Source organism: Anguilla anguilla, chromosome 9 (assembly GCF_013347855.1).
Source record: "Anguilla anguilla isolate fAngAng1 chromosome 9, fAngAng1.pri, whole genome shotgun sequence".
NCBI classification, from domain to species: Eukaryota; Metazoa; Chordata; class Actinopteri; order Anguilliformes; family Anguillidae; genus Anguilla; species Anguilla anguilla.
The window spans coordinates 13,514,761-13,539,120 of record NC_049209.1 but is presented as its reverse complement, the minus strand read 5'-3'; the positions used below and the strand labels follow the sequence as shown (position 1 = coordinate 13,539,120).

The window sequence follows — 24,360 nt, the reverse complement described above, 5'->3', positions numbered from 1 at the left end:
GTGGTGCAGTGGGTAGGACTGTTGCCTCCTTGGTTTGAATCCCGGCTGGGCCTTTCTGTATGGAGCCTCCCCATGTCCACGTGGGTACTCTGGTTTCCTCCCGCAGTCCAAAGGCATGCAGGTTAGGTTATCTGGTCTAAATTTCCCGGAGGTATGAATGTGTGGGTGAACAGTGTGTGTGCCCTGCGATGGACTGGTGACCTGTCTAGGGTGTATTCCTGCCTCTCACCCAATGCACGCTCGGTAGGCTCCAGCACCCCCCTCGAACCTGACCATGAATAAGTCGGTTAGATAATGGATGGATGGGTAGATTTTTATCATCCAGGATCTTTGCATCCATATGCTAAGTGACCTCATACAATCAGCTACAGAAAAGGAAAACTGATGTTTGTTAATATAAATAAAATAGTAATTTTAGTGTTATAAATCATTTTAAACACCTTTCAATCAGAAATATTTCAGCCTATATAGAAGATGAAACTTGTATATAAAATTGAATTAGATTATATTGAAAAACTCCATATAGTGAATAAATGTTAGGCGATTTTTCAGAGTGACATGCTGACATGTTGCCTATGATATACTGTATATCTTCTACACTGCGCAAAACCGTGGCCGTCGCAAAGTTTATGCAAAAGAAAGTTAAAAACTAAGCATTCGGAATTCAAACTATAATATAAAAAATATTATAGAAAGCTATCAATGTCAAGCTTTATCGTGACAGGCTTTATTGTGACAGTCGTGATCCGCATTCCGATCTTGTATTTCGTGTGCACGGACCTCTCATGCTAGCTTGCCGTGACAACCTGTATTATTCACCTGTAGGAAAGACAATGCTGGCATTAGGACCCAGGGTGCGCGAGTTTTCTCTCCAGCTGCTGCGGTCTGAAACTGGCAATAAGAGAAGATCGCGGGGAGAAGCCCAGATTTCACCCCGTGTTTGCTTGCTCCTCGTTAAAATCAGCAGTGAGCACCAGGGAGGAAGTCACTTTCGTGAGCTACTGTGTCTGGGGCGGAACCTCACGTCTGAAGCCGCTCAATCAGTTCGTTTCCAAAGGTAAGGCGGTGCAAGACCAATTTCCACTTATAACAAAGGCACTGCCGCCGAGTGAGAGGGCATAACGGGGGTATCGTGCAACGATCAGGGGCTACAGGAAAACTAAACTTTTTGCATATATTTCAGTAGCCGGTACAATAGTTTAGATGTTGACGGTCAACAAGCATGTCTGCGCTTTAGGCTACCCCATTAACTGAGCATAATAATTTATTATGGGCTTGTATGTTTAAGATTCCAATGTCCACTCCATAGTTACCATCTCAGATAAACGTCACTCACTTCAGAATGTGGTCTTAATTCCATCAAAATCAAACCGTGCTAACCAAGTTAACAAATAAATACTTCCCTTGTGTGTCACAAAGCAATATCGAGCGGTCGTGTGTCCCATACTGTAGCCTAACAGTTGCCTGTTTTCTTTGATTGGAATTCTGCGCAGCTTTTGATTTACTTCAATCTGGTTTTCCGGCGTTGTAGTAGGCTAAATTCTTCAAAAGTGCCTTTCTTAACACGCTACCTATTGTCTAAGTTATTCTTATAATCGCATGTTGTCATCTGCTTACACAACAAGTTTACCCTGCATCTGTAAACAATGCAGCCTCTGATTCTCGTGTCAGTCCATTTTGACACAAATATATAGTTTTCTTTACACAATCGACTAGTGATGGAACTTCTGTACTGGAGACCATGTTACAGCGCTGTGCAAAATAGCAAGGCACGGCTTTGTTTCGAATACATAACCCGGTGTTTTGGAAGACTGGAGTAATAGCCTGACTCGATTATACAGTTCTCGATTACAAAAATACTACATCAAATGCATTGAAGGTACAAGGTCACGAAAGCACACATAACCCAGCTAATTTTTTTTATAGCTTCCGAATGGACTTTTCTGGGGATGTAGCGACAATAAACAACTGCACTGCCGTTTAAAAGATTCATATTTGTCAGTGTGCTCGGTTTAGCTTAACGTTAGTCCGTATAAAGGCTGGGTTTCATCATAGGTTGATCAGACTGGTAGCCTACTGCTGGGATACGGTAGCAAGCCGTGTTTCGAGCAGTCTGTTGTCCGGCGATCTCCGGGATAAGCCTGTGCCTTCCTGTCTTTATTTAGACCACACGATCAGCGCCTTGCTACGTGGAGATCGCACCCTGTCGACAGCTGTCCACATATTCTTAAGTTATATTTTATTGTAAAAATGCTTTCATTTGTTAAATATGCTGAGCATTGGGCCTCTTTAAAAACATGTGCCTGATGACTGTAGTGTAGGTTATATGCATAGACTGAGAATATTTAGCTTACCATGCATGCATATTTACTAAGCCATCGCAACCACTGCAGTTCAAATTATTTTCGATGATCTTAAAGCCTTTCCAAGATCACTAATGTGAGAAATTAGGTATACAGTAATTGGTTGTGTAAACCACCATTGCTGCATTTATTTTTTAATAATTAGCCTACCTTAAATGGGTCATCGTTTGACATTTTTATTTTGGTTATTATTTACATAAGTGTATTTCTCTGAAATGCTGCGAGATGCATTTCAAGTGCAATTAAGCGGTCTATCAGTGCTACGTTTTTTGAAGTTTATACTTAAACCAGTGTCAGATAAGTAGGATATAGCCACGGCTCCTGACGAATACATTCAAGGCAAATGTAACATCTGAAATGGAAATATAGGAAATCCCAAAGATTTGAAGGGCGGCGATATAAATGAACGTATGAGCAACATTCCACTATGCCTAGTCTACCTGGTTGTCTAGTGTGTCTGCAGACCGATGCAGCTACCTGACTTGACCGTGCGGAATTCTTAACACCTCGCTACATGATCTGCATTGCCTCCTTCTAGCGTGCGTGACTTAAATTTTAGCATCACTCGTGTGTCACCGTCGCTTGTCTAGTTTACTGAGGCATATGCATAAAATCGCTGTGGAGTGCCTGGTAATTATAATAATTGTAATTAATAGAAGCAAAGGAAGGGCAGCGATACTGCATATTTCCTTTGATGTACAAACTTTCACGACACAAGGCGCAATTATAATGGCGCATGCACGGTCTAGAGATTTTGTGTAGACATATTCTAGTTTCAAATTTTGCATAATAGTATCAATTAACCGACTGGCAGTAAAAATGTTTGTAGATTGCTTTGAATGCTAGAAGGATAAAGCTTCGCATCCAGCGTGTAAAGATAACACTAATCTGTTAACATAAATGCTCCGATCATAGAGTAAAACTATTCATTTCCTATTGTAAAGGGTATGTTGCAGTACTGTCACTATAGCTAGGGAGGGGTAGCTGACATGATGAAAGGAAACGAGTAAGCATGCCATTTGAAATACGATGGTAACCTCAAAGACAAACCAAAGTTTTGTAACTGCTATAGGAAGCTACAGGAAAGTGTGACTGATTGCCTTACAGCCAAACTTCAGATTTCATATGAATGTTCGAGTTCACCAAAATATATAGGCCTGTTGTACCTGGTTCAGAACCCTGATGAATGGTAACCAACACTTTTAAAATTTGATTTAGATATAAGTACATAATAACTTGTGACATTTCTGGGTTGGGGTCTTACTCAGAGATACATGGCAACTATTTGTATGTGTACTCATCAGTAGAATAACAGCTGGCTAATGCACTGCAGAGGGAAACTATGATTTGAAATTATTTCCCGTTATTATAAAATGGCTCCCTAAAGTAGGCTAAGGCACACTTAAACTTAAACAGAAAATACAGTATCATCTGAGGGGGTACCACATAGCATTATACAGAAATTGACAGGACGGAAACATTATTGGCAAAAAAAATTATTTTGAGGCAAATAAATGGTCATTTTCCTATCATGAGCAACTTGAAACAAAAGTTGTATGGTACTGTATGGTACATGATTAAAAGGGCCAATGATTAAAAGTTTAATAAATAAAGGCAGCCACTACCTAGTCTTTTTCAAGCATTACATTCATAAAATATCAGAATACAACAATATATGTAATCAGATGACAGGTGTACAATCACAATAAAACACACAAGGTCAGCTATTTCACACTAAATTTGAAGCCTATAATGATACAGAAATTCTCTTTGTGCTTGGGAGTTACTTTATGTGGGTCTTCACTGATGTAGTGGACAATTTCACATTTGCCATATCTCAAGTCAGACAACTTTCTCAACATAATTTGATATTTTAACATTGACAGTTTACTGCTTTCAGGTGGGTGAGTATAAAACTAACTGTATCAGTAGATCAATATACAACATGCCACTAAAAATGAAAGCAAAACTTGACGGATTTGAATACCTAAAACTACAAATATTTAGTTCCACCTTCTCATAATTATTTTGCATAGTCTAGTAGACAATATGATAGGATACATAAACCTCAAACAGTGAAACAAGCCTAAATATCTGTTGATTCCATTTTAACAAAGACTCAAATACAAGCGTGGTCTAAATGATGTGCGGACTTCTGTACGCGTCAAAGTCAAAAGTACAGAGCTACCTGTTTGACTTCAACTTAATCATCGCGGGTCCAGACTCCTTGTGCTCGAGACGTCCGATTGGTTACCTGTAAAATGTAAGACGTCAGTCATAGGTTATTGCTAACTAATTTTACCTGACTGTGTGTATGTGTTAATGTTTTTGAAGTCAGTATGTTGGATTTCCAGATTAGATCAGTTCGTTTCTTTGTTCTGGAGGTGAAATGTGTATTTTTTAAAGAATCACACATAGATTCTGAACGCATCTGGCTGCTTTGTGATGGTCTTTCCGTCATAAGTAGCCACGTTTTTCTAACAGGTCAATGCCCCATCTGCGTTCGCGGCGCAGTTCCAATTATTTTCGTCTTTTTTTTTCACGTGGAGACGCCCAAATTATGTTTGCTTGTCATTCCTCAGCACTTTGAATCATTCACAATAGTTATTAGCTAATTCTTTCCACACCCGCCAGGGTCTCTGCCCCTCGTGTGAATTCCGCTGCAAATGAGCTAGCTACCTTCTTCGTCCTCCTCCTTTGACCACTTCAGTGTGACTTTTGTGCGTCAACATCACTTGCATTGGACGGCATTATAATAAGTCTATACATTGTGGCTTTATGGGCCTGAACAATATGACAGAAGATGTCTTTATTTTCCTAATCTCTATTTTCACTTTGCCACTAAAGCTTTTTTCAGTTTAGCGCACCGTTGCGATCCCCTTTCCCCTTGAGCGGCTTGCGCCTGCGTTGTATGCTGGGTCCTGTAGTCCCCACTCCTCCCTTTTTTCGAATGACACCGAAAGGGCGTTGGTACCGAAACACTACAAGTCCCACACTGGCAGCTCTCCATCTGCCCCTCTCTCCCATCGGAGACTGAGAGATACGGTACGGGTTGTCTTGACGAAACCCCCCTGGACTTTCAGAACCGAAAACGGCCGAAATTAGTGAACTGCAGCGGACCATAGCGAAAGACACGGAATTGACTCATCTTTTATTGTAATTGTTTCCTTTATTCACTGAACAAACGGACTGGTAATTATTAACACAATTTGTCTTTGCTAGCGAGCTAGCTAATTTTACGAATTATTCAGCGCCGGAGTCGAATGTAGCCTAATCGGTTCGGGTCCGGCGTGATCACATTTTTTAACCCAGACGCTGTTTAGAAAAGGGCCGAGCCGAGGACTGTCTAATGAATATTGGAGGTCCATGCTCTCGGGTACAGACATCTCAAAATTGTAAAGCAATGTGTAAAGCAGACTTATATATTGTCAACCTACGGTTGACTTTGCTGCGAAGGGACCTTAAATAGCCTGTTATTTTGGACACATTCGAGAGTAACGTAGTTCACATGTACAACACCTAGCTAAGTATGAGAACAATAAGTTGAGTTAGTGGTTGTTGTTTATTGTCTTCCTTGTTTCAGAGACATTCGGTGTTGTCACAATATAAAATAGAGTGGTTAAAAAGTGTTAGTTGTCCTCTTGCAGCTAGTGTATCATTGGCCACCGCGAATATTTTTCTAAAACATGATTGTCGTAGGCTACTATTGCTATTTTAAGCCTCCTTTAGTGAATTGGTGAAATATTGTGACTTGGAGTAGTCGACCCCTATTTGTTTAATGGTAGTCTGTGTTAACGTCGGTTGATGTTTCGATGTAGGGATGCGATTTGAGTAATCTGGCTACATTGTGGCCGTGTGTGTACGTCGGTGCCGATTTAGGGAAATGCAGTTTTGACAGTTATCCAGCAGAAAACGTTATCTGCTCCCCGTGGATTTTTTGTATTCAAGATATAATATCTCCAATGTTTTCAAATTGGAAGGAGCATTTAGCAATGTCACTAAATAAAACAAGCGAGAAATTCGTTTGTATTGTCTTCCAGAGCCTCAACATTCCGGATCACCTGAGCCGGAGTCGAGAAGCAAGCGTCCCTTCGTGTTGTGCTTAAAAGCGTGTAAATTGTGGGTACTTCTGAACAAAAACAATGACACTTGTTATCAAGCATTTAGCCAAATTATACAAGATATGGTTTTTAGAAATATAAATAACCAAAAATTGGTGAAAATCTAACTCGGTTAGGCTATACGCTTTCAATTTGATCGCGAAGACTCGTGATATCATTCGCACGCCTCTCGTGGGTGAATGTGGGCTTTAGGCTGTACAACCGAATGACCGGCGGGAGTGAGTGAAGGATTGGCGCTTCGTGAGCGTGAATGTTTTATTTTTGCTATATTGCATCATGATGAAAGTATAACATCATCGACTTGGGCCGGGGGTAAAACCTGACGCCCACTTCAACGGTCCGTGGCCGAAGTTTACCTAATCGCTGTTGTTACGCACGCAGATATTTCAAGAAGAGGAACTGGAGTTAGGAGAGCAGTAGGCGATGTAAAACGAGAAAGACATATCCAGCTAGATATGAAGCGATATGTGGCCGTAGTAGTCTACTTTACCGGAACAGAGCCAATATCGGCTTTGTGATGCGCGAGTGTTTCGAAGTGACGAGCGCGGGGTAACAGCTCCTGAAGATAACTAATTGTGTTCCTTTTCAGTAAAATAGTATCAATGGATTTGGGTTTATGATGAGCACACTGTAGGCTAGGCTACATTTTCACTAAGTAGTGTATATCGCTATACGCTAGCCTATATATTCCCAAAGGAAATGTCTGTAGAGTAAGCTACCTGTTCGTTAAATTGACAATTGTTTATTTGAATTGGGGCGTGTGCACCTAATTACGGTTATTTCAGTACATTAAAATTCGAGTGTACCTATGTAGCCTAGTAAGTTATTCCCCATTAGTTAAATAGTCTACATCATTTAGCCTACCTTTTGTAGTTCTTTTGGACGCGCTTTACGATGTGCTGGTAATTCATGTATTTTATTTCAGAAAGTTTGAACGAAGAATGCTATTTATTATATTATATTATATTGTGCTACATGTCACCTTCGTGCTAAATTAGCGAACTGACATTGTAAGCACGCGCGCATTGTGAATTCAGGAATATAGAAAAATGGTTCGGTAAAGAAACAAAACTAGTTACTCTTTTAATCTAATACTTCGTGTACAGCATTTAACTGGTTTATGACAGCTTTGCCAACTTGAAGTTGAAGGACAAATTTAAAACAAGGTAAAAAAAATTGAATGGAAAATGTCTCAACACTATTTAAGAGTTGTGTATGGCAATAGGGAGTATTGATCTTCTTTCCCGTTGAATGCACCTCCTTCTCTGTTGTTCGTTACTATTTTCTGTGGATGCTTTACAGTTTGTGAGGCACTGTAGCAGAGAGGCAGGCAAGGCTCCCTAACCCTCCCCAAACCCCACCCTCTACCCCAACCACTTCTCCCGCCTGCCATGGTCTCGGCTTCCCCGCTCTGCAGCAGTGTGCGTGGCTGGGTCAGCACTGACCATATCCCTTTGTGCAGCATCAACGAAGACCGGTGAGTGGGGTCACAGAGGGGCGATGGAAACTGGGGTTCTGATTAGACAGAGTGAACATCCGTCTGTACTAGTGTGCCTGAGATAAAGGTCATCTGCAGCCTGTTCCCATAACTAGTGATAAGAGTATTTGTGAGTGGGCTACATCACTTGAACAAACCCTCAGATCCTATATTGACTGCTAAACCGTAGAGTCCTTGGTGTTATTTTTATTTTTATTTTTTATTTTTTAAAGAAAATACTTTATCTTTTTCTGTTCAGTTATATATTCATAAGACTGTGTGAGGCATAATCATTATTTGTGTAATATTCAAGCCCTGGGCTTATAAAAAGATGGATTACTCTTCTAAAACAGGCTCTGGTGTATAGTGAATTGTATGGCTGCGACATTGCGGATCATGTAAGCATACTGTCATTTTTAAGGACAGTGACATCAGTTAGTAACCTCAATGACACTCAGTTCCAATGCTCTGATTGTACAAATACGGTTATTTCTGTTAAGGGCCCAAATCTTAAATCTTGGTATCTCCTTTTAGGACGCCTTCTTTGCACACTAGGAGGGTCTTTGGGGAACCTAAAACCATAAATGCCTCTCGAACAGTTATTTAGTATTGGGGCACAATTACTGGTATGGTCCACAGTAATTGACTAATATTGTAAAGTGAGATTATGAATATCTCTTAATCTGTAGCAATCACATTTATTCTGATGTAACCTTCCAGCACAATTGAAGATTTGAGAATATGGAGAACATGGGCTATAGATAGAACCATGCAAGATTAGATGAGTGGGTATGATGTCAGTCTTGCTTGAACAGATAGATCAGAATGGCAATTGCTTCCCAAATAGATCTTGGTGTGTGTGAGATTTACAATAGGAGTATTTGAATGTTATCACTGATATGTATGGCGATTGTATGATATATTAATGGATATATTGATCAGTTTTCTGAAGGCTTGCAAATATCAAAACCATATTGAAAGTTAAAAGAATATTTGGCCAGCCAAAGCAATTTCTTTTTGAGGGGGGAGTATACGTTTTTATACTTTGTATGAATTTGGCTCTTGTTTGCATAATTTAAATATGAAATAAACATTAACATCAGGCTACACTGCTCAGACACTGTATTATCACAAAAATTGGTGAATGTTAGTGAAAATACTTAACTTTAAACAAATATTCTGTGCAGTACCCTAATTAGTGTATCCTTTGCATATTAATGTTGGTAATGAAAATCAACCAATGAGATAATGAATGATAATAAATGAATGTTTTTAGGTCAGTATAGGATGTTATAGGATGGCAGAGGAATAGCTCATAAACATAAATGTACATATATGCTGGCAGGTGCACATACTTGGTATATATATACATATATACGTATGCTCTTGTTTCATTAGAGTATCCTATACTGAAGATTCTCCCAGTGTAAAACTGCAGTCGCCACTTTGTAAGGAATGTGGTGTTAACAGCGAGCACATGCAGGTAAGTTTTGCTCCATCATTTTTTAATTAACTTTTAGTACATTTGCAATGAATTGTACTGTTTCACAGGTCTATAGCGAGAGTGGAATATTTTAAACAGGCCTACATGCAAACAGTGGGATTTGTGGAATAAAAGACCTCTACCAGTTGTTCCCTAGGGAACTGCTATACTTTTCAGACAAGGGCAAAATTGTTTCAGTTTCCTCAAACACTTGCAGGTAACTTCTCTAAAGAGAAGACTCAGTGTTTACATTGCACAGGCCTGTCTTTGTAATCAGCAAATGCATTTGTTTTTGTACAGGTGGATCCCACACAGATGAAAGTAGGAGATGGAGGTGCAATGAGCACAGGGGGCGGGACTCCAAGCCAAGTGCTAGAGAGCATGGTGGGAAACCCTCCACCTAAGACATTATCTCCAGAGCTGGCTACAGATGTGAATCAGCAGTCTAAGCCAGCTCCAGAATCAGACTTCAAACCATCCCATGTCTCCTCAAAAACCAGTCATCTGCAGCATTGCCTTGAAGCCTCTCCGTCTGTATGCTATGATAGCGCCCCCTTGTTACGCACTGTACCAGTGAACATGGCACTGCATGAGAAAGCAGAGATTCCAAAACAGAGCATGGAGGGTGCTGCGACCCATCCCAGGCATCAACGGCTAAGTGGGAAAAGGGACAACGTCACCCCCAACCCCAATCCCAGCACTGGGAACCCTGGAAAGAGGGCACCAGCACAGATTCAGTCTGTGATTAGTCTGTCCCCAGGTTTCCAGTGCTCCACTCACTTTAAACCAGGCCAGCCAGTGGCCTTTTTCCCCACTGCTAACCTCAGCCCTCCATTGTGCAAGATCACTCTTCCCCCTGCTTTGGGCCAGATTGCGGCTTTAAGAGAAGCTACGGCTAACCAGTTCAGCAAGGTTTGTCACCTACAAGGCTCAAACTCCAGTAGTACCCCTCAGCTTCGGCCACACCCTTACCATTTCTCCATTGGAAGAGTTATTACCCCCGAAAGCAAACCTTCCACTGCAGCAAAACACACTTGTGGCCCTGCTGCTTGCAGCAAGAGTTCCAAAGTGGGCAGAGACCATGATTCACCCCTGGACTCAGGAGCCTCACCTACCATTGCAGTCCCATTGAAGCAACCAACATTAGGCTCTGCCTCTATACCCCCTCTGTCCCTGCCTCCTTCCTCTCAAGGTGGGTGCAGCACAGCTATATCCAGCTTTTCTGAACACAGCAGACTGCAGAACTATGCAGAGAAGCATGCATCCCATCCCAGCCTTGAAAGTACATCAGTCACACATGCAAGACTGAAGTCCCCAGGTGCCACAGAGGAGAATGCTCTAATGTGCTCGGCTGATGTAAGGGACATGCCACTGGACTTGTCTGCAAAGTCAAAAAGACAGAAGTCTTCTGCAGCCCCTCCAAAGTCACCCAAAACAGAGGTCTGCAGTACAGAAGCAGGGAAGAATGATGCAACCTCTCTAAAGAAGGCTCCTTGTGCACAGACCTCCAGCCTTGGTCCTTCTGCACCTTATACCGTCTTTCCAGAGACACTGAAAAATGGTGCTCTTGCAAAGAATTCTACCAGCTTTTTGGATCACCAGGGCTCTGAAGCATCTGCTTCCTGGGGAAAAATCTCCTCACCGGGCTCCATAAACCCCCCAGGGACCTATGTGGGGGTGGCCAGTCCTGTACTTGCCTCCACCCTGCGCAGCAAGGATGGGAAGGGGACTTCTTTTGTGGAGGACCTGCAAAGCACGGCTAAACAGGAGACCATCTCCATCGTTGACCAAGGGGAGCACCTGGGCTGTAGGGGAAGGAAAGGACCTTCTGTGATCAAGGATCCACAGAAGTGCCCCACCTACAAACACTCGAGTGATATTCGTTTAGCTGGTCAACCCAAGGATGTCTTTCCCTTAGCTTTATCTGGCCCTGCTAAGTCGCATACCCATTGTACACTCAGCTGTGGGAAAGCAGTCATCCCACATTCTCCTAATGGCAGCAAGCCAGCATGGCGCCAGCTCAGTCTTCTCCCCCACCAGGGAGCTTCTGCACTGCGACAGAAAAAATCTCATGGGGCCCCCCAATCACAGTTGGGCAATGGCAGTGAGGGCGTCCCTTTTCAGGATCCCCTCTCAAATGCATCCCATGCAAAAGAAGAAAAGTGGGACAAAACCAAGTTTCCTATCTCCAACCTGGAATCCATAGTGAAACCTCTGGAGACATCTGAACTCCCCAGTGATGGATGCCGTAATCTGACAACCTTAGACACGGAGAGTTCTGAAGCTGTGGCTGTGCACGTCGGGTATCAAGATGCCAAATCATGGCAGGTCACATCCAGAGAGTTCCAACTGTTGAAGTCTTCCAAGAAGAGAGAAGGGAAACTTGAGAAAGATCTCCAAGGAGGGGTTCACACTCGGGTTTCCTGCAAGCAAGAGAAATGGATTGCTACTGAACAAAAGAAAAGAGAAAAGACCCCAGAAAAACGACTCAAGCAGGAAGAAAACTCAGGCAGCAATGACTTCTCAAACACTTCAAGAACTCATGACAAGAATAAAAGGAGAACCAAGTTTATCCATGACTCCAATGATGATAATGCTGAGGTGAGGTCTGTCACTGAAAGCCTCTCCCCTTGTGTGAAGTTGGAAGGCATTGCTTTCTCCATCCTCAAGGGTCAGTGCACAGGTGTCACAGAGCTAAAGGAGAAAGCAACTGGAACCAAAGATATGAAAAATGTTCATTCTAAAGCTAGAGCACCAGTCAACAAATGCAAAAAGCTCAGTTCCAGCAAGATTGACAAACTGTCAACAGAAAACTTGAGAAAGATGGTAGCATGTACCAAAAAGTCACAGGAAAGCAAGACCAAGAAGGCAAAGAAAGTAAGTTTTTTGATAAAAAAAAAAAAAAAAGATTTATACCACATATCCTATAGAGATTTGTTGCATATTTTAGCCAGTGAATAAAGTATACAAATGCTTGAATTCTTTCAAATATAAAAGTAGTTTACTTTTTGTGAAGCCTCAATATGCAGTGTTGTGAAAAAGTATTTGCCCCCTTCTTCTGTTATTGTATACACTGAACAGTTTCAGATCTTTATACAAAATGTAATATTAGACATGAGTAAACACAAAACACATTTTAAAAATTATTTCATTTATTTAATAAATAAGTTATCAAACACCTATATCACCCATGTGAAAAAGTAATTGTTCCCTTAAACTTAATAACTGGTTGCATCACCTTTAGCAGCAATAACTGCAACCAAATGCTTCCTATAATTTGGTATCAGTTTTTCACATTGCTGCAGAGGGATTGTAGCCTACTCTTCTTTTCAGAACTACTTAAATTCAGACAAATTAGTGGGTTTTCGAGCTTGAATTGCTAATTTCAGGTCCTGTCACAGCATCTCTATTGGGTTTTAGTCAGGACATTGACCAGGCCACTTCAAAACTTCAAACATTCAGATGTGGACTTGCTTTTGTGTTTTAGATCATTGTCTTGCTGCAAAACCTAATTACACTTCGACTTCAGCTCACAGATGACCAGGCATTTTCCATGAGAATTTTCTGGTACAGAGTAGAATTCATGGTTCCTTCAATAATGGAAAATCGTCCTGGTCTCAAGACAGCACCATCAAACTACCACCACCATATTTGACTGTTAGAATAATGTTCTTACCGTTAAATGCAGTATTTGCTTTATGCCAGACATACTTAAAACTGTTTCATCCAAAAAGTTCCCGTTTTGACTTATCTGTCCATAGAACATTATCCCAAAAGGCTTGTGCTTCTTGTGCTTTTTTTTGGAAATGCGAGACAAGCATGGCTATTTCTTTTGGTTAGCAGTGGTTTCCTCCTTTCTACTCTCCCATGAATCCAATTTTTTCCCAGTCTTTTTCTTATTGTGGCATTATGAACACTGATCTTAGCTGAGGCTAGAGAGGTCTGCAGTTCTTTTGGTGTTCTTCTGGAATATTTTGTGATTTTGTGGGTGACCTGTTGCTGCACCCTTGGAGAAATCTTGCCAGGCAGGCGACTCCTGGGAAGATTCCCCACTGTTCCAAGTGTTGTCCACTTGGAGATAATGGCACTCACTGTGGTTTGGCTTTGTAACCCTTTCTAGGCTGATTTATTTCAACAACCTTTTTTTTTCATCTCTTCCTTTGATCTTGGCATAGTGTGCTTGTAGAAACATTGTGGTTGACTACTTCACTTTCATGGTAAAGTTCAATATGAGTGAGGTTTAGATTGAACAGGGCCAACAGTAGTCACAGTAGCCTGGCTGTGTTAACTCAGCTGAATCTACGTATCCATTGAATTTGGTTCATTTTTAGTTAATTGGTTGATTGAGTAACTAAGGGTGCAGTTACGTTTTCACTTTGGTGATATGGGTGTTTGATAACTGTTTTAAATAAATGAAAAATGATTTTAAAATATGTTTTGTGTTTACTTAGTTTTATACTATTACATTTTATCTAAATAGCTGAAACTATTCAGTGTTACAAATATGCTATAATAGAGGTAATCAGGAAGGGGGCAAATACTTTTTCATGGCACTGTATATTCAATAGTTTAATCAATTTTAAATTATATTGATGTTTTCAAGTTAAGTTTAAAAATCAAAAGTAGCTGCCATAGGAAAGCTACAGATTAGGTACTTGATGTTACCTATATGGTTGCTTGCTAGCTGTAAATAATTAAATTCTCTCACCTCTAGCCAGCTGTAGCTACAAATAAGAATTTAGTTATTTCTTTTAACATGAAGTTTCCCCTACAACAAATCTCACCCACTGCATCTTACATTTTTTAGCAAAATCTGAACACCCCATTTCCATATGCATGTGCAGTCAGCACAAGCTCCCTTCACTGTGTGATGCCATCACCAACTGCTGGTGTGCACGTTTGTGTTGACTACACACCAGCCTTGCTTGATTTTCATGGCACAGGAGACGATAGTGAATCAATAGCAGATTCCCTTATTAGTGGTCCAGTCACAGTAATGTATTCTTGCTATTAGCAGTAGAAAAGCTTATTCTACGTGCGCTAACAGTGCCCCATATGTTGCAGCAGAAGAAGCAGCCGGTACCTGGACTGGAGCTCAGCCAGCCAGAGGCAGAGGAGGGCAAGAGGAAACGTGGGGGGAGGGGCAGTATTGCTTCTGCAGAGCAGCTCTCTCACAGCCAAGCAGGTATCGCACTTTCATGTACTAAACAAATGGACACGCATGCTCATTCTGGACAATATTCTTCAATGGTAAATTAACAGTTATTTTGACGTGCCGCTTTTTTAAATTTTCTGTGCTGCAGGCACATGTTATCGTGAAACTGAACAAAAACCGAAAAAATGTTGTACCCTCAGTCGTTTCTATGATGAAATGTGTGTGCCTGTTAGGATGTTAGCTTTTTGCAGAGGTCTGAGCATTGCTGTTTGTTGAAACCTGAACTGCGTCCCGCAGGTGGTGTGAGCAGTGACTTTATGGCCCGACAAAGCACGGCAGACCAAGGTTTGCAGCAGAGCAGCCCTGGTAGACCAAGAAGGGAGGGGCAGGGCGCCACCCCCAGGTTGAGGAGAGGTCGCCGGCCGACAGAGAAGGTGCTTCAAGAGAACCAGAGCCCCTCTCCCTCCCCCTCTCCCCCTCCACTGCCTCCACTTCCTCCACCTCCGCCATCGCCCTCCGCCCCGTTCCGCAGGCCCAGAGGCCGGCCTCGCTCGAACCCGCTGCCCAACCAGACCCAGGGGGCCGCGGCCACGCCAGCCACACATGGCGGGAATGCAGACACGTGTGCGGGAAAGAAAAGGCGCCGTCGCTGGAACAGGAAGTACCAGAACGGGGAGTACATCGTGGAGCGCGATCAGACCAGAGAAGAACCGGAGGAGAAGTGTGTGACCACGCGACAGGCCGCTCGAGCAGAAGCAGGTACAGATCAGCAGACTGAGCGGGTTTCACAGCTGGAACTCACCTGGAAGAGAGTGGCAGGGATTGCCTGGGCACACATCACAGGACTTATCCGTCTATCTGCATTTTGCCAACATGTCATGTACAGCAATGCTGTCAAATAACTGCAGTATGATTGAAAGCATTTTCATATGTGTGTGTGTGTGTGTGTGTGTCATCTTTGGTTTGCATGCTACCGGTTATTCAACATCCAAAAGTATTTTATTTTTTATATTTAGGCAGAAGAGTTATTTTATTATATGTTCATATTAATATTTAGTCTAATTAAACATGTACTGTGGCTTTTTATTAGCCATAGCATCTACAAAGCAAAGAAGTATCACCACTGGTGTTGATTTGGTAACCCCTTTGTCATTTGTATCTGAATAGACCTGAGGACCACAGGTGTCTACCCGCGCCAGAGCGCCACCCTTCCGTGTGTGGGCACCAGCCCGGAGAGCGGCACCAGAAGGGCTCTCCTCACCCGCTCAGGGTCGGCACGGAGGCCCGAGTCCTGTGCCAGTCCAGAGCCCGGTGACAAGCCCGCAGGCAAACGGAAGTTCAAAAGCAAACACTTGTCCGACACAGAAGAGGAGAAGGTAGGGAGATTTTTTTTTTCCGACAGAACTTCCTGAAAGCTTCGGGAGAGCGAACGCGCAGCTTCGCAGTGCTGACAGTGGTTTCAGTGGAGTTACACTGCCCTCCTATGGCTGGAAATGTTACTGCAGGTTGATATTTTCGAGAGGTCGCTGACGACGGTGGTGTGCAGCCGGCTGTTCTCCCTTGCACCGACGCCTGCGGTGCTCAGGTGTGTTTCTCCTCACGCTGTGAGTTCTGTATTTCAGCTCAAGAGTAAGCGCGGCCACCTCGGGAAGCGCGCCGCTCCTGCGGCCGATGCGGACAGCCCCCCAGCGAAGAGGCTCCACCCCCCTGGCTCCGTTTCCACCCCGAAGGGTCTGTCCTCGCCCCTGACTGGCAGGAGAGGGAGCGCTGGCAGGGGGGGCGCTCCCGAGTCCTCCCCCGTCCGGCCCGCCCCCCCAGAGGTGCGCAGGCTAATAGTGAACAAGAATGCTGGGGAGACCCTCCTTCAGAGAGCCGCTCGATTAGGCTACCAGGTACGCCCTCACCCATTGGCTCGCGCTACGACTTTAGCTTTTCCTGATAGCATAGATGGTGGGAGCCTACTTCGTTTATGAATTACAGCTTGCAGTTTAGTCATTTTGCTGATGCTTTGAGCCAAGGCAACCTTACAAATAGTGCATTTAAGTGCATTAAGTTACAAATCGTATGAGTGCAACTGTCAAGGTACACGGAGAGAATATGGAAAGAAGAATTAGTTCTTTCTTTCTTTCCTTTTTCTTTTCTTTTTTATAATGGAAGCATTTTGGAAAATGTGGGTTTTCAGACAGCTTTTGGACTGTGCTCACAATGTCGCACATGATTCATGACTCAGAACTGTCACTGAAAACAGCAGTGCTGGAAACGGTGATGGTTGACACGCCATCCCAGAATCCTCGCATGACCTTTCCCTTCCTCTGTCTCTTTCCTGCTCCTGCCCCTCTCTCCCACCCAACCCCCCCCCCCCCCCCCCGAAGGAGGTTGTCCTGTACTGCCTGGAGAAGGACGTGCGGGAGGTGAATCGCCGCGACAACGCGGGCTACACCGCTCTGCACGAGGCCTGCTCGCGCGGCTGGGCCCACATCGTCCGAGTGCTGCTGGACCACGGCGCCGACGTCAACTGCAGCGCCCAGGACGGCACGCGGTGGGCAGGGGGCCCGTGGGTAGACTGACACTGAGACTGGGGAGGCAGCAGCCCAAAAATAACAGAATAGACAGGCCTAGGGGTTGGGCGGTTTCTTTTGTATGCTCAACGGTACAGTTTCAGTTTCAGCCTAGATTTTTGTGAGAAGCTACTCTGGGTATGATTGCTACCCAGCTAACATGGTAACCAGTGTTGCTTGGTTTGAAAAATCTTGATTATCTGTGGTGGATTTGGTCACGACACTGAACTTGGACTGCAGTAAAGCCATGTAGCATTTTCCTCCATTATGGTTTTTTCTCATTTTTCTTTGTTTGCTGGCTGCTAAGCATACAACATACATGGGTTTGTGATGGTATGATAATCATTCTGAAAAATTGGTATCCACGGATTCACAGTGTCAACGAGTAACAAATCCACTACTATAAATGAGTGAATGAAACAATATTAGATATACCATCGAGATATACAAGACTGGAGACAGCTTTCGCTTACCGGTTCCATGGATTCCTATGGGAGCTGCTCATGGAGGCTGCTGTGTTTGACTATGGGGCTATTTGGCACTAGTGCATGCCACAGTGGGTACATAAACGTGAAGGATCGCGGTAAACACAGAGCAATAACGTGAACCACTGAGCACCATGGGTTGCGCTATGAGAATTGAGAACATGTCCTTGGGGGCAAAAACTTTGAGAACCACTTCAGCCAGCGTTAGCCTGATCTCAAATAAAATGCATCAAAGTCATCATTGAAAAGCAATGGTCACAGGGAGGAACAGCTAATATAATTAACTTGGATTCATCTATTTGCTTTTCTTGAAAGCCTTCGCAGTGCCTGAAAGAAAGCTAAAGATTTCATCAATATTATTAGCTTTTTTATTCAATTGAATCAGTGTTCTTTACATTATTGCCAATGTATACAATCTGTAGTAATAAAATGAGCTTGTCACCTAAATGCAGTATTGGCTCATTTTCATTATTTACAGGAATCAAGAACATGACATTATTGTAGATAACATTATTATTAAAGTCAATAGTAATTATATAACAATAACAACATATAATCAAAACAATAATGACACTGAAGGTGGATTCATCTTAGATCTCCTGGATGGAATGCTCACCGCATTCTGGTACATCGATTCTGTGCAAGCAACTTGATGGTTCGGCTGGCTCCACCCCCCTGCCCATTATTGTCACAGCCTCATGCTCGTTAATGCACTGGTGTGCCCATGCAAGCAATTGCGCTAACTGTGTGGTAGAAACATTCTGATAAAATAGAAATGGAAAAAAGCTTATATCTTCTGTGGAACTCAGAAAAGCATTCTTCCCTGGAGAGTAATTAGTTTGGTTTGGAGAAATTTTAGAATTTAAAAGTGCTGTTAAAAATAGTATATTTGGCCACAGTACGTTTGTAGTTTTGAAAGAGAAAATTTGCTGTTTGGCTTACAAAACTGCAATACATCAGGTGACCACTGGAATTTTATGAAAATCCCTGTCTGTGGTCCCCTGCCATATGCTTTCACCTTTGAAATCATATGCCCCATTGTTTCCTCTTTATGTAGAAATATGTTAATGATAGTTATTGTAGGGCGTTGCAGTGTATTTAGAGAAACTTAAAAAATGACATCAAATGTATTATTTTTTTTAAAACAGACTTGCGAAAAACCTTTGTTTATTAATGGTGTAATCATAATTACTGTATTAATCATATTTATACCAAATACACTATGACTTCCCATTATTATTTGCATTTTTCATTTTTTACATTTATCATTACTTGGATCTTGTATAAAGTGTGTAATGTCATTGTTTTTTTTTTCAGCCCAATTCATGACGCAGTGGTTAATGACAACATGACTGTGGTGTGGATGTTGCTCAACCACGGGGCGGACCCCACCCTGGCCACCTACTCTGGGCAGACAGCGCTCAAACTGGCCCAGAGCAACAGCATGAAGAAGTTCCTCATGGGTAACTGAACGATATGCTGCAGGGAGGCTCTCGCTGAAACAAACGCTGATGATGTAGCCAGTGCACCCGTCTGTTTTGCATACAATAAAGCCTGTACAGATACCATGGTAATCATTGTTCCACTAGAATATAAAAACTGGACTAGCATGGAGAGGTGCGGGGGAATACCTTTTGGCCTGTAATTATGACCTGTTTTTAAATCAACCTCAAAATCACAAACGGGTAAATAAGTTGCAACTGTTCCAACATACCCTTGAGCAAGGTACTTAACCTGAACAGCTTCAGTAAATATCCAGCAGTATAAATGGATTGCATGTACCGAAAGTAAGATGTCACTTTGGATAAGCGTCTGTTAAGTGCCTAAAATGTAAGATACAAAGTCTTTTCAGAAGACCTCCGCAGGGGTGCAGCAGCTCTGTTTGATTCTTTCCGCTCCGTTTCAGAATACTTTGCAGATCTGGAAGGACGGGATGAGCAGGATCCCGGACTGTGCTGGGATTTCTACAGCAGTGCTGTGTTTGGTAAGAGATCACAGTGACCGAAACCATGAAAGTCTGTTCACAAGGACATTCTTGTAAGCCATGTGTTTATGGTAGGTCATTGACAATAGCCCCGGTTTCAGCTGTACCTGTGCGGCAAAGGACACATTTACAGTAACCGTAGTGATGGCTTGACCCTGGCCAGGTCCCTTTCAGCTCAATGCTCGACACGTGCACATGCAGATTAAACGGAAAACGGCTTTTTTATTGCAAGGCTATAGATTGAGAGCTTGCATTCAGTTTCCAGACATGGAAAGAAGCAGAAACATTCATTTAGAAAACTGCTGTTCTCATTTCTAATGAATGACAGTGTTGGTGCAGGGATACGTACAGATGAAGTCCAGAGTTTGAGGCACCCAGTGTAGTTGAATTCTAGGGAGGAAATCTTCATTCTCATGCTGTTGAATGGTGATGATGGCTTTGTGTTTGTATAGTGCCTTTAGTCTCACAGCCTTTCACAGTGAATGGGGGAAATTCACTAATACATCATCTATTAAAACATGTTAATGAAGTTCAGTTAACTTTAAACCTTTAAACTACTACTATCAAGAATCACTTCACAGCTTAGGCAACTAGACTTTGAGTATGGAAACAGTATTGACAAACAACTATTTGGACACATGCAAATTTCGTTTTATATGAACGGGTAGCACAGTTTGGCTGCCAAATGTTTATTTTTCCAATTCAGCTTGCAAATAGTTGACGTGCACTGCTCTGCTTTGATGTAAGAGCTGGTCCGTGGAAGCAGAGTCAGAGACATTTGGCCTTTGAAGCTGAAGAAATGTTGACTCAAAATAAAACAAAAAATACAGAGAGCCATTTGCCCCAGGCTGCCAGGCTCTGTAAGCCTTCCCTGGAAATGATTAAGAATAATGAATGTATTAGTGCGTCATGGTGTTCATTTATGTGTTCATCCAGGCCACAATAATTATCATATTTATAATGGCTGCCAGACTTGCCATATTCCGTTGAGACATCCCAGAATATGAAGATGAAGGGAGATTTGAACTCCCCTAGTAAAAGCAGTGTTGTTGGTTTCAGTAGTTTTGGTGGAAAACCGTTGACCCATTCTCACCAAATAAAATCTGTTTGGGACGTCTTGAATCACTATAGATATCTGAAAGTGAAGGCCTGGCATAAACGCAGATGGGTTTTTTTCAAACTGGTCACAGCACCATGGTCTAGGTTGTCAAAAATAAACCCTTAAATTACATCCTCAGCAAGCCAAATGGAAGTTAGTAATGAGCTTGTCTAGCTCAAGTGTAAATGAGTCAAACAAAATCTGCCAATGTAGTAGTAACCCTCAAGAATGTGTCTGCAGAAATGGTAACCTGCGTTTCCAGGAAATATTCATTTTTAATTAAGATGTTTGTTCATGAAAACTATTCCACTAGAGGGAGCTCTAAGCCGATGGCAAAGAAGAACAGTGGAGCTGAGAGCAGAGCAGATCCTTAATTCTCCAGTTTCATTTTCAGAGTCTGAAGAGAAGGCATGCTGGGATTTCCTGCTCTCACTCCCCAATGAGGAGGAGGCGAAGGAGACTGAGGAGAGGACAGAAGGGGACTGTTTCCTGTTTGAATTCTCAGCTGAGCCCCTTTTACCCTGCTACCATATTCAAGTGTCACTGACCCAGGGGTATGTGTGTTGTCATGGTTTTGCTTATTGACACAATCAGTTTGCACATATTTTGTGACTGTCTGGAGGTCAAGATCAGTGCAGTGTCCATTGCATAATGCAATGAAGGACTTCATACCAAATGACTTTCTTTATTAAACCTCCTGATGAGAAAAGCCGTTCTGTGTGATAGCCTGTGGATCTGATTTTCTTGTGTTGCTAGAAAAGAATGATGTTGAGAGCAAGTGACTGCATCTGTTCTTTTTCAGAGAGGCTGATCTCGTCTTGAGATGATCTTTGTTAGCACTAGTCATTTCTGCCTGTGGAAGTAATCCAACATACAATCCTGTGTCATACACAGTACAGTGTTTTTTCTTGTACTTTCACTGAAAACTTTCTTTCTGTTGTTCAGACTAATTGAATACTTACTGTGTATGATTTAGGCCTGGACCTAAGCACGTACTGTGCTCCACGTGGCTCCAGAGCATTATTAGTTGTACTATGTGATATTCAACCTTGGAGAGAGAAACCAAAACTCAGTGGCCAACCAGACTTCTGCTGTGTGTGCAAATGCAAATGAAACGGTAAATCAATAGCTGGCAGGACATTCGTTTCTAAATCCACACTGTTTCCTTTGGCAGCTTCTGCAACTGGTTCCTCCTGTCAGACGTTTTGAGGCGCCTGAAGATGTCCACGCGGATATTCCGCGCGCGGTACCCGCACTTCGAGGTGGTGGGGATCTCGCGTGCGGAGCTCTGCCAGCAGGCGTCCGTCAGCCAGGTCACGCCGGTCCCCGGAGAGCTTTGGGCGTCCGGCAGGGAAGGGGAGGGGCCGGTGGAGATGGTGCGCTGCGTCCCGGACTTGCAGGGGCTGCTGGGCTCCACCATGCACATCCTGGAGGAGGCGCAGAGCCGGTAGCTGCCACCGCACCCCCCACCCCCACCCTCCCCCAAAACTCAAACACTTTTCCCTACACCCCCTCCAGTCTGAACTCATCTCCCTCAGTGGACAATCGAATCAGGACAAAGAGAAGTACCCATGAGTCCGCAACAGAACCAACAAAACCAGCCATTGGATGCTCAGATGCTCAGAATGGACTGGGTAATCTTCTCTGATTTCTATGTCTGCACTTCTATAGTGTTAACTGTATTTTTTAAGGCACACGCCACTTGACTGTGGCATCCACGGCATAAGCTTTTTATCAACTACCACAGCCTGGTCCCCTGGAGGAACGAGAATTGGACACAGTGGGATGAAGAATTCAGAACTGAAGCTTGCAGTTTCCAACTGCAGGCATTTTCAATGTCGGTTAATAGTTTTCAGCATTTGAAGAACCGTCAACAGCAACAGGGTTAACACAAGTGGGTTATTTATATATGAGGGTGGTGGAAATTAATTTTGTTTCATCGTGTTCTGTTGCACACCTGCTTAATTGTGAGAGAAACCAAGTTTTCAGGCTGAGAAAATTTCTGACTTTTGTCTTGGTACATTTTTGCACCCAGCTAAGAGGCCAATGGGCCAGATGGTTTAGATGGTTCAGATGGTTCTGCAAACTAGCAAACCTCTTCTACAGACCGTAGAAAACCCACCCCCGACCCCCCAGTGGCCTCATAGAGACTAATGGCCTTGCACTACACCCCTACACCACCCCACCCTAACCCACACCAGTTCAAAGACTCAGTGTTCGTCTACAAAAACATCCACTGTACAGAGTGAACAGTGGTCAGTATTGTTTCACCCTTTTGTGTGGGGTTAGGGTTTCTTTCTGTTGTGGGTTTCAGAATATGGCAGCGCTTTTCACTAAAATGTCACATTTGATGGTTTTTGACTGGTCTCACTAGGTTGACCCTAGTCATTTGCAAGTTCTGTTTTATTTTTGTTTTTAGAGGGTGGGGGGTTCACAGTTTCTTTCAGCTGCTGACCTGTTTGTAGCATAACCCTTCCAAATGATTACCTTTTCAGACATCGACTCCAGCCATAACCGGTTTGGATCCTTCTGAGACAGTTTTTTCTTTGAATATCTTTATCTTGTGGAAGGCCGCTTACTTTGCTTTAATTTCAGTTAACTGCCAATGAAAAGGTCACAAGAGATCAAGATGGCGTGGAAATGACCCAGGTCGTAACCCATAAGGCTTGTGAGAATGAATCCAGTTCTCATTGCCCTTCTTCAATGAATTCACCTTTCCCACTCTCATGAACTAATTAATTCCCCATTCTGTGTTTTATTTACAGTGTTTGATTTGTATCCTTGCTTAATTTAACAGATGTTATGATTAATATATTTTACCTTGTGTATTTGGCAAATGATTTAATATTTCTTTGTATGGTTGGTGCTTTGTTTGAAGTATTGTATATTCCTTTATTCTCCAAGTTGTTGGTTTGTTTTTCCTTCTCTGCATATTTTAATACGCCAAAGTACAGTTATATTGTACTGGTGCTACCCTAGATTTTGTGTTTGACAATCACTGAAGTTTCGTTCGAAGTTTAAACCAATAAATTATATTTAAATAGAAGAGAAAGAAATGTAAAGGATGCAAAGTCGAGTTTCTGGCTGCAGCATAATTATGTTGATGGGTACAAGGTACGTTGAGAACGTAGGGAAGGACACCTTTTTATTTATGTCTTTTATAAGAAAAGCAAACCGAATAAACCTTGATTGTCCTCTGTGTGTTCATCACAATATCTCGCTAATACAATTTTTTTTTAATGTATTAGTCTATTTTAACATTAACAAACTGAGTCAAGCAATCCAATTGACAAACACCAATAACATTAACAAGGCAAGACAAACCATGACAAAAAAAAAAAAAAAGTGTGCAGCAATTTAGTTACCTGCATACCATAGTTGTGTTGCTGGTGTGCACTGCATGCTGCAATGGGAGAGGGAGACAAGCAGAGAGTGCAAGGTCCAGTCCTTTGTTCCTCCCAGCCTAGCACATGCACGCCTGAGATCCTAACGGCCCGGGAGCTACAGCTCATTTGCCCCTCTGGAGCAAAAGTGCGGCTCTGACTTGCCGATTTTTTCCCCATTATTTTTCTCTGCCCATCGTTGCCTTTCTGCCTGTTCTGTCTCTCCCACAAGTGCTCATGCAATGTGAAATG

At 42.7% G+C, this 24,360-nt stretch overlaps 1 protein-coding gene across 9 annotated transcripts; it reads left to right on the top strand.

Moving 5' to 3' along the window:
- The first annotated feature begins 904 nt into the window (after positions 1–904).
- Positions 905–23,938, top strand: LOC118236315 (BCL-6 corepressor-like protein 1). 9 transcript variants are annotated; one of them, XM_035434582.1, is made up of 14 exons: positions 5,313–5,519; positions 6,404–6,473; positions 7,787–7,961; positions 9,360–9,444; positions 9,745–12,321; positions 14,509–14,629; positions 14,897–15,358; positions 15,767–15,975; positions 16,222–16,491; positions 16,972–17,138; positions 18,960–19,105; positions 19,549–19,626; positions 21,120–21,279; positions 21,900–23,938. In XM_035434582.1, the coding sequence occupies exons 3-14, from the start codon at positions 7,876–7,878 to the stop codon at positions 22,174–22,176; spliced, it is 4,638 nt and encodes a 1,545-aa protein (XP_035290473.1). In that variant the 5' UTR covers positions 5,313–5,519; positions 6,404–6,473; positions 7,787–7,875; the 3' UTR covers positions 22,177–23,938. The 9 variants fall into 9 exon arrangements, with proteins under 9 accessions (XP_035290472.1, XP_035290474.1, XP_035290473.1 ...); XM_035434580.1 differs by having other exon boundaries at positions 6,404–6,482; XM_035434581.1 differs by lacking the exons at positions 5,313–5,519; positions 6,404–6,473 and adding an exon at positions 905–1,057.
- The last annotated feature ends 422 nt before the right edge of the window (positions 23,939–24,360 follow it).